This window comes from Ranitomeya imitator, chromosome 5, assembly GCF_032444005.1.
Source record: "Ranitomeya imitator isolate aRanImi1 chromosome 5, aRanImi1.pri, whole genome shotgun sequence".
NCBI lineage: Eukaryota > Metazoa > Chordata > Amphibia > Anura > Dendrobatidae > Ranitomeya > Ranitomeya imitator.
In genome coordinates this window covers 350,085,655-350,096,203 of record NC_091286.1, presented here as the reverse complement: position 1 = coordinate 350,096,203, position 10,549 = coordinate 350,085,655, and the positions used below count along the sequence as shown (strand labels likewise).

The following is a 10,549-nucleotide window of genomic DNA, read 5'->3' as shown; positions in this document are numbered from 1 at the left end:
GGTAGTTTCGCTGACCTTTCCCTGTACGGATCATGAACATTAATATCCAATAAAGGATATTCCCGTCTCTCCTTACCATCACCTCACGGGGTCACATTTATGGGGGAGAAGGTTCCGCGTGAGCCCCTTACCGTGAGGTTGAGCTATAGTTTTGGTTCTTCACCCCCTGATCTATGTGTCTGCAGGGTGAGAGCAGTGGCCAAAAATTATTTAACCCTTTCACTAACGCTCACATTTGTGCCATTTTTATAACCTTTGTAGCTGCTTTTAAGCGTATTCACATCAGGGTTCCTCGCAGCATTGTATTTTTTTTTTATTATTGTGCGTTTTTATTTTGTTAAACCTGTAAAAAAACAGAAAAAAATGAATTGGCAAATAAGAGACCAACGTCAGCATGGTACGTCATGTAGACATCACAGATATGCCACATGCCCAGTCCCTGCGCCACACACATAGCCCAGACACCACTTCTTCCTCGGCCGGCTCTCCGGTCCGGTGCAGGCTCTGGGCAGTAGACAGCTCTGACTCCCGCGCACACTGTGTTTACGCGACTGCTGCCGGAAGTCACATCCTGCCCCAAACAAACATGGCTGCCAAAGACAGAGAAGGGCAATCGTCACTTCCGGGTCCGTTTGCGCTAGCCAATCATATTGATGCATCGAGGAGGTGGCAATTTTCAAACTAACGCCGTGAGCCGATGCTCGAGCGTTGATCTCCGGGGCGCGGACCGTCCTCCGTTACCGGCCTGACTAGCTGCCGGGCCGCTGGCTGACAGGTGCGTGGTTATGGCCGCCGTGTACCGGACGCTGCTCGGCTTCTGTGTCCCGGGGATGGTGACACTGCGCCCGGTGCAGCACTGCGCCAGCTGTTCTAGGTGTGACAGCACAGTGAGGGATGTGGGGTCCCAGGCGCCAGTGTGTGGTAGGACAGCAGCCCTCTCCGCGCATGGGCAGAATGGCTGATTGGCTGCAGCGCTGTTGACATGTCACCGTCTGCTGGATCTGGGGAGGAGAACTGTCTGCAATGTGTTTCTCCATAAAGAGTTAGGCTACGTTCACATTTGCGTTGTGCGCCGCTGCGTCGGTGACACAACGCAAATAAAAACGCACGCAAAAACGCTGCGTTTTGCGGCGCATGCGTCGTTTTTTTGCCGAAATTTCGACGCAAAAAAAAATGCAACTTGTTGCGTTTTCTTTGCCCGACACTTGCGGCAAAAAAAACGCATGCGTCGCACAACGCAGCACAACGCATGTCCATGCGTCCCCCATGTTAAATATAGGGGCTCATGACGCATGCGTCGCCGCTGCGTCGGGAAACGCTAATGTGAACGTAGCCTTAGGAGTCATCACTGCTAGGACCACACTTCCTCATATTTGCCCCCCAGTAAAATAAACCAGCTTGTACTCCCCTCCAGCCCTGGTGTCATGTGAGCCCTGCGCCCAATCAGTGCTGGCGTCACTGCTCCGCCTTAACACGTATTCCTAGGACACATACGTTATAGTTTATGGCGACGATCACGTCTATTTTTTATGGACAGTGTGTCTGTGCAAAGCTCAAGGAGAAATGTCCTTTCTTTTTCCCCCAGTGTCAGGATGAAACAAGCCAGTACAATTCTATGGGTCTGTGAAAGGCCCGTACAATATCCGTGTGTACGTACCTAACCCCTTCACGGCCTTGGACGTATCCACACGTGTAGGTCAGTAGGTGCTTGCTGATCTTGGATGTATGGCTATGTGATGGCGATTTTGTGCGCACGCGATTGCGGACAGCCAGCACTCACTGCCAGGAGCGCTCCGCGCATCAATCCTGTCAGTTTAACCCGTTAAATACTGCAATCGCAGCATTTAGAAGGCAGAGGGTGGGGCCTCCTCTGCCCACCAGTGGGTGATCCCACAATCGGGAGCCGATGACATCATGACGACATCCACGTCACCAGAGCTAGCAAGCTTCTTATGCCATGCTCTGAGCACAGCACTGACAGTGTATAAAGCATGGCTATGTTATTTAAGTGATCAAGGAGAAAAAAGTAAGGGAATGTGCAGACGATCCGAAAGTAGCAGCGCTTTGTACCCAGCACACATCCTCTGTGTCTGGAGCGCTGCCAGCTATTGTACACAGGTGGATTTGGAGCGCCCCTGCCACGGCCTAGGGGTTACTCAGTACTGGGTCCGGTCGTCATTAAAGGGGTGGTCACGGTGGCAGCGACCCAGTCCGTGGCCCTGGGCGTCAAAGTTCAAGGAAAGGTCTTTAAAGGGGTTTTTAGGAATAAGAATGTTTGTGACGCCACCTGTGGTGTTCGGTCAGGGATGACTGACGCTGCTTGAAGGGGTCCACTGGGGTGATGTTATGGCAGCTGGGATGGTATGGCTTCCCACAGGTGAAGATGGGTTCCCCAGGGCTCCTGGTGTAGATAAAGATGATGTAGTAAGGCAGCCACAGTCCAGGGTACCGGATCACATGTATTGGTACGGTCCGGCAGACTTGGAAGCGACTCAGGAATCCCTCTAGCCAGGTGGGGTTGGAAGGCTTCCTCTCAGCGCTGTGTTGTCCCTTTCTGCCTTAGGCCTCACACAAGGTCCTCACGTTCTCTCTGTCCCCCTTGTTGGTAGGACATTAACCACATGGCAGGTAACTCGAGCCTTTTTACAGGTGTCAGGATTACTCAGGGCTCTATCTGTTACTGTGCTTTGGGGTGTTAAAGGTGGGCAGGCAACCTGCAATCTCCTGTCTTCCGGTTTCTGCCATGGGGCATAGTTACCCCCACAACCTCGGTCTTCCGGCTACCGGAATACTGAGCTTCAGCATGGAGGAAGCTCAGTCGCAGCTTCTCTCCAGCTCTTTACTTCTCCTGTTCTTCTCTTCCCCTTTCTGTCTCCTACAGACTGCTCTGTTCCTCTCTCCTTCCAGGAGCTGCTGTTCCACGGGTCTGCACGGCCCCAGTTTTCCTCTCTGACACTCTCTGAAGTCCCCTTGTTTGCACACTTCCCGGACACCCACACTTCCTCCTAGCTAATAAGCTAGGTAGTGAAACGGCGCTCGTCGGGCGCAGGGTCTGGTGCAGTCCCCTTTTTTGCACTGCATTCCATTTCAGGTAATATCGTTTTCTGATTTACAGCCAATATCTGTACATTATGGTGTTATTCCTAGTCTGTGTATGTACTCTGTAACAGCCGCTATAGGAGTTCCACAAATACACTATGGCCATCTCACCTCAAGTGTCTTTGCTATGTATAGGGATTTGTTTTTTTCCTTCAAGCAGGCTCTTACTTACAAAGTATTTTCCTTCATCTATCCTGGTTTTGGTTGCTGTAATGCTATATGTATAATTTTGGAAAAGCCGCTGAAATAATGTCAATAAGATAATATCTCTGCATAGGTGGATTTTTTTTCTTTTTCCACCCAGCAGGCTAACATATACAGCTTTTTTCCTAAATTTGCAGTATTATTGATTCATTCCAACTGACTATCATTCCCTGAATATTTTGGAGGTATTTTCCCTTTTCCCCTGTCTTTTTTTAATTTTACATTTTTGTAATGAATAAAATAATTTTTTTATCCTCTAACAATTTCCTAATCACTTTGTACCATTGTTTGGTAGATTGTGTTTAATTACCGTATGTTCACATGTTGCGTTTTTTTGCTGCAGGTGGAACCTGCTCTTTTGTCAGTAAAGAAAATGCTTACAAGAACCAGGTTTTGCTTCGATTTTGATTTTGTTTTTTTTTTGCTGTGTTTCTGCTGCTCTTTTGTGGTGTCTTGGTCATGCTGCTAAAAAAAAAAAATCATGAAGCAAAACCTGATACCTGAGTTTTTGCGGCATTTTTGCACTTACTCATTGCTTTCTATGGGTGAAAAAATGCTGAGAGAAGTGACCTGCTGGAGTTTTCAAAAACGCAACAGTTTTCCAAATCTTTCAGGAAAAGTGTGTGCACATGAGATTTCTGAAATCTTATAGCCTTTGCTGGTACTGTAAAACGCAGCTTAAATTTGCATTAAAAAAAACCTCAGGAAAAATGCATTGTGTGAACGTAGCCTTATTGTCTTGGCATTTCTGTAGTGATGAGAGCCCGCCTAATTTATAGGTGCTTGTCTCCAGAAGCATGAGCTGGGCATAATGTACTGGTCACTACAACGTACTGGTCACGACAATGGCAGCTTGCAATTTTGACTCCGCAATTGTTTCTGGAAGGCACCCATGGAGTCAAAATCATCATGCATTCCTAGATGAATTGAGAGGTGGGTGTAATCTATAAAATGGGGTCACTTATGGGGAGTTCTTCTATTCTGGCACCTCCATGGGCTCTCCCAGTGGGCCATGGCACCATAACAGTAACATCTACACTATAATATGGTGCTCCTTCACTTATGAACTTTACACTGTGCCTGAAAAGTATTTCCCGATTAGGCTAAGTTCACACTGCGTTAGCAGCAGCCCGTTCAACACATACGTTAACGGGCTGCTGTAACGCACGTGCCGATGTTTACATCGCGCTAGCGCAGATAGAGCATCTGCTAGTTCTATCTGCGCTAGCAGTGATGGACACGGAAACGCTGCAGCCCGCGTCTCCAGGTCCGTCACTCAATGACGACACATGGCTAGCGCACGCCCATTGTGGGCGTGCGCTAGCAATGCGTCCGACATTGCTGTCAATGGCGGCCGTAACGGACTACGTTACACCGCGTTTATGCCGTGGTGTAACGTAGTCCGTCTAACGGACTGCCTAGACGCAGTGTGAACCCGGCCTTACATGTAGGGCATTGGCACACTAAGGGTGCGTGTCCATGGTCCGGATTGTCGGCACTTTGTACCGAGCGGAAAACCTGCTTCTGTATGCGCGGTGATTCTGGATGTCTTCATTGCACACATCCGTAATCTCCGCACCCTATACATAGGACCCTGTTATTTACCTTCCGGCGACGGAGCGTTGCCACAAGGTAAACAGACATGCTGTGTTCTAAAAAGACGCACCGCATGTCCGTAAACGCAGGGCCGCCGGGTTCGTGTTCGCATAGTGGAGACAGGATTTCATAAAATCCCCTCCACTATGCTGTAACATCTGGACGCTGTGGCTATATGCAGCATTCAATCCGCAGCTAATCCGGATGTAATCCGGCCCGTGGACACATACCCTAAGGCCTCTTTCACACTTCAGTTATTTGGCGTCAGTCTAAAACCGCCATTTTCCTCAAATAACGGATCCGTCATTTTTTTTGACGGATCCGTTATTTTCCCATAGACTTGCATTAGTGACGGATTGTGACGGATGGTCGTCCGTTCCATCCGCCATGCGACGGATCCGTCGACATTTGGCGGACGTTTTCTGAAAATAGACGGACATTGGAACGCTTTTTGTCAACGCCGAAATGGCGGATCGCGACGGATCCGTCGCGTCCGCCATTCCATAGAATGGACGCCTATGGGCGACGGATCCGCCGCAACCGTTTTTTCGGCGGATCCGTCGCCCCAATCCGTTTTTTCAATTGCGCATGCTCCAAAAAGTAGATACTTCTCCCAGACAACCCCCAAGTAACGGATCCGTCAAAAAAACAGATCCGTTAGAACCGTTTTCGCAACAATTGTGACGGATCCGTCAATCCGTCACTATGTCGGTAGTGACTGACGCCAAAAGACTGAAGTGTGAAAGAGGCCTTAGGAGGAATTTTTACAACAAACTAACTTCGATTTATTTTTTTCCTGTCAGCCCTTAGAAAAATTACCGTACAAACTTTAGTTTAGTTGTTAAAATGTAAGTATTCTTTTTTTCACCTCCAAATGGTATAAAAATGTGACACACCCGTGGTGCCAATATGATCACTGCACCCCTAGGTGAATTAATTGGGGGGGGGGGGGTGTAGTTTTGTAAAACAATGTCACTTATGGGGGGCTTTCTGCTGTTCTGCCACCTCAACATGACACGGCACCTTAAACCAGTCTAGCAACATCTGAACTCCAATATGGCGCTTCTTCCCTTCTGTGCTTTGTACTATACCTCGAAAGTAGTTTTCGACAACATATGGAGTATTGGCGTACTCAGGAGAAATTGCACAACAAACAATTCCAGTTTCTCCTGCTATCCTTGTGAAAATGACAGTTTGGTGATAAAACAACATTTTTGTGGAAACAATATTTTACCATTTTCAGAGATCATGTTGTAACTTCCGTGAAGCACCTGTGGGTTCAAGGTGCTCACCACACATGTAGGTAAATACCTCGAGGGGTCTAGTTTTCAAGATACGGTCACTTGAGTGTTTTTCACTGTTTAGGCACATCAGCAGCTCTCCAAACATGGCATGGCGTCTGCTAATTATTCCAGCCAATTTTACATTCGAAAAGTCAAATGGCGCTCCTTCCTCTCCGAGCCGTGCCATGCGCCCAGTTTTCCCCTACATATTAGGTATCTGTGTACTCGGGAGACATTGCACCATACAATTTGTTGTGCACTTACCCATGCAGAAATATAAAAGGTGTCACTTTTGGGTATTTTCTGTCTTACAGGCCCCTGAAAGTCACTTAAAATGTGATGTGGTCCATAAAAAAAAAAAATGGTTTTGCAAATTTTGTTGGAAAAATGATAACTTTTAATTCCTATAACTTCCTAACAAAAAAAGGTTATGTTTCCAAAATTGTGCTGATGTAAAGTAGACATGTGGGAAATGTTATTTATTAACTATTTTGTGTGACATATCTCTCTGATTTTTAAGGGCATAAGAATTAAAATGTTGAAAATTGCAAAATTTTTACCAAATTGCCAATTTTTTTTACAAATTAACACAAGCCATATTGAACAAATTGTTACCACTATCATGAAGTACAATGTCATGAGAAAACAATGTCAGAATCATCAGGATCTGTTGAAGCGTTCCAGAGTTATTACCTCATTATGTGACACTGGTCAGAATTGCAAAATTTAGCCTGGTCATGAAAGTGTAAAAACACTTGGCAGTAAAAATTGCAAAATATAGGAGAAGATTTATTTATCAATTTCTTCATCCATCCGTGAAAAACAGAGTACACTCTGGTCATAAAAATGGACTGTGCACAGATGAGACCTTGGTTGTAAAAATGGACGCATGGACTGTACACTTATGACACACTGATGGCGTGTCTGCTTTTACCATCAAGGACCCATCATTGTACAGTCCATGTGTCCATTTTTACCGACTACACTGGTACCATTTTTCCCTCAATCCTTTTAACCCAGACTTGTGAATGAGGCCTTACAATGTGCACTCTTGCTACCTCATACCTTCTTATTAGCTTCAGCGAGTGAGCACACTGTCACTGTACTTTAAAAAGAATATAACACTGTGACAAGATCCTACTGAGCTTACACCGGAGTTAACAATCTGCACATGCTCCGTAGAGTAGGGTCTAGCGCAGCTCCTGAAACTGACCTCACTGATGACTTTGTTTGAGTGAGGAAAACTGTGACAATGACAGCAGCCCTGGCCCACAGATGATCTATATGGCTATCCCAGCATGCACTAGGGATTCTCAAATAAAATGTCATGAAAATGGAGTTAAAAAATAAAAACTAAAGTAGTTTTAGAGGGAACGGTAGGGAATTTTTAGAGTACTTCAGAAGCTCGATTTGTTTATTACATTAAATCAGCATTTAGGATTGAAATCGACGTAGTTTTGGATCAACACTTTAAGCATTATGGCCGTTTTTCGTCATAAGAAACTACATTTTAAACGGAACCTGTCACCCCCAAAATCAAAGATGTGCTAAGCCCACCGGCATCAGGGGCTTATCTACAGCATTCTGTAATGCTGTAGATAAGCCCCTGGTGTATCCTGAAAGATGAGAAAAAGAGGTTAGATTATACTCACCCAGGGGCGGTTTGGTCCGATGGGCGTCACAGTCCCGTCCAGGGCATCCCATCTTCTTACGATGACGTCCTCTTCTTGTATTCACACTGTTGCTCCGGCGCAGGCGTACTGATTTGTCCTGTTGAGGGCAGAGCAAAGTACTGCAGTGCACAGGCGCCGGGAAAGGTTTGCTCTGCCCTCAACAGGACAAATCAGTACGCCTGCGCCGGAGCGACAGCGTGAATACAAGAAGAGGACGTCATCGTATGAAGATGGGAGGCCCCGGACCGCGACGCCCATCGGACCAGACCGCCCCTAGGTGAGTATAATCCAACCTCTTTTTCTCATCTTTCAGGATATATCGGGGGCTTATCTACAGCATTACAGAATGCTGTAGATAAGCCCCTGATGCTGGTGGGCTAAGCTCATCTTCGATTTTGGGGGTGACAGGTTCCCTTTAATAAGTTCTGTCTCGTGTTCTTATACAAATCCCTGTGCCAAGCTGAACTGTGAGGAGAAAATGGAGGCTTCCTGAAGAGTGCTAGCTCTTGAACCAAATGTAGCAGTTTTGGGTGATTATTTGTGAGTGGGAGACGCACTTTGTGAGCTGTAGTGATTTCAGATGAGATTAGGTAGTCTTGTAGTGGTTTCACCCACACGTCATTGTCCAGGGAGCGTGGTTGTGACTCCAGACCTATGGCTGATCACGGGGTTAGCTTCTCTTATAAGAGGACACGTGGACTGGTGCTGTCTTCATGAGATAAGTGCCTCATTATTTCGCTTATTATAATGCAGACATCCTTTACCATTCTGAGGTGTGTTAACTCTGACATTGTCATCTATGTCTAGATTTGTACAAAATGGAGGATGAAGATATAAGTGAACGGAAGTTAAAGATTGCCTCCATTTTGGATAGAGTTAAGAGCTTCAAGACCAAGTATGGTAATGAAGATAACTGGACAGATGAACTAACTTTCACCAAATCTTCTGCTGACACGACAGGTAAGTGACATAATACCGGTATTGACCATCTGTTGTGTAAAGCTGCACCCTATGCTGCTTTCCTTGTGTGTTTTCATGCAGTTTTGTTTTAGTTTGGGAAACACTTAACCCCTTTAGGACACATGACGTATGTTTAAGGCTAAGTTCACATTAGCATATCTGTGCGCAGCGTATCATCTGCATGCGCAAACGCGTGCTTACGCTGCATTTTTTATCCACATCAGCTTAAGCATGACGCCAAAAAAACGCTGCGTGTGCATGCGTTTGTGTGAGCTTTTGCCTGCGTTTGCGTTGTTTATGCGCATGCGTTCTATATTTCCAGGAGTACGTGTCTCAAAACAGTTACAGGACATGCGCAGTCCGAAGTACGCGAGTGCATCAAACGCATGCGTATGCATGTCTTTGCGTACCAATGCTTTCCCTTAGACAGTAATGTGTTCTGACGCACTCATCCGCATGCGCATATTTGCCGTGACAGAATGCAACATTCAGTGGGCACGGCAAAAAACGCATGCTGACGCATCCGCATACAAACTGATGCCAACGCATGTCCCTGCGTACACAATGTTAAATATAGGTACGCAAGATGCATGTGGATCTGTACGCAGGCATACGCTGCGCACAGATACGCTAATGTGAACCTAGCGTAAGTCCTATATAGTGTCCCTGACTTTAATGTGAGCTCTGACACCGAGCCTGCACCTTTCCCGTTTTTAACAGCTGTGTGTGGGTTGGGGGTTGGTACACTGCCAGCGGCTGTTAACCTGTTAAATCCCGCTGGCAACCACTAGCAGAGGGATTGAGCATATACCATCCGGAAGCGTGTCAATCGGCGCTCCTGTCACTTGATCACAGGGCGCCATTGGGTTGTCATGTCAGTTTGCAGAAGAGCCCTGTGCCTGTCATTGATACTCCTGTGAATGCCAGCTTGTGCCTGGCATTTATAGGAAAGCATGATTTCTTTTTGCTGGAGCACTGCCATGTTTAACACAGATGATCACATCTTCAGTTCTCCTAAGGGGACTATTGAATAAACTAAAAAGTGAAAATAAAAATTGCAAAGGAATAAACCCTCCCCCCAACAGAAGTTAAAATCGCTCCTCTCTTGCCCCATTGAAAATAAAGCAATAGAAGACTACACGTATTTAGTATAACTGCTTACAGAAATGTCCAATCTGTCAAAATATAAAATAAATTAAAGGGAACCTGTCACCCCGTTTTTTTCAGATTGAGCTATAAATACTGTTAAATAGGGCCTGCGCTGTGCGTTACTATAGTGTATGTAGTGTACCCTGATTCCCCATGTATGCTGAGAAATACATTACCAAAGTCGCCGTTTTCGCCTGTCAATCAGGCTGGTCAGGTCGGATGGGCGTGTTCACAGCGCTCTTTTCTTCCCCAGCTTTCCGTTGGTGGCGTAGTGGTGTGCGCATGTCCAAGTTCCGAATTCCCTGCGCCCACGTGAAGACACAGCGCGCGATCTGCGCTGTCATCCCTTTCATCGGTGGGGCGGCCATCTTCCTGGGGCCGCGTGTGCGCAGATGGAGTGCTCTGCTGCACGGGGCTTCAGGAAAATGGCCGCGGGATGCCGCGCGTGGGCACGAGATCGTGGCGGCCATTTTCCCAAAGCCGAGTTTGCAAAACAATTTTTTTTTTTCATGCAAATTTCTAAAAAAAAAATTCACCACTTAAATAAAAAATATTCTGTGTATGCTAATCTGCAAATTCATACTG

The 10,549-nt window shown here is 46.4% G+C and overlaps 1 protein-coding gene across 1 annotated transcript in view; it reads left to right on the top strand.

Moving 5' to 3' along the window:
• Positions 1-659: 659 nt before the first annotated feature.
• Positions 660-10,549, top strand: part of TTK (TTK protein kinase) — a 100,247-nt gene continuing 90,357 nt past the window's right edge. Inside the window, exons 1-2 of the mRNA XM_069726453.1 lie at positions 660-775; positions 8,663-8,815. Of these exons, the coding sequence (XP_069582554.1) occupies positions 8,674-8,815 (142 nt within the window). The 5' untranslated portion in view covers positions 660-775; positions 8,663-8,673. The remainder of the gene's footprint in view (positions 776-8,662; positions 8,816-10,549) is intronic.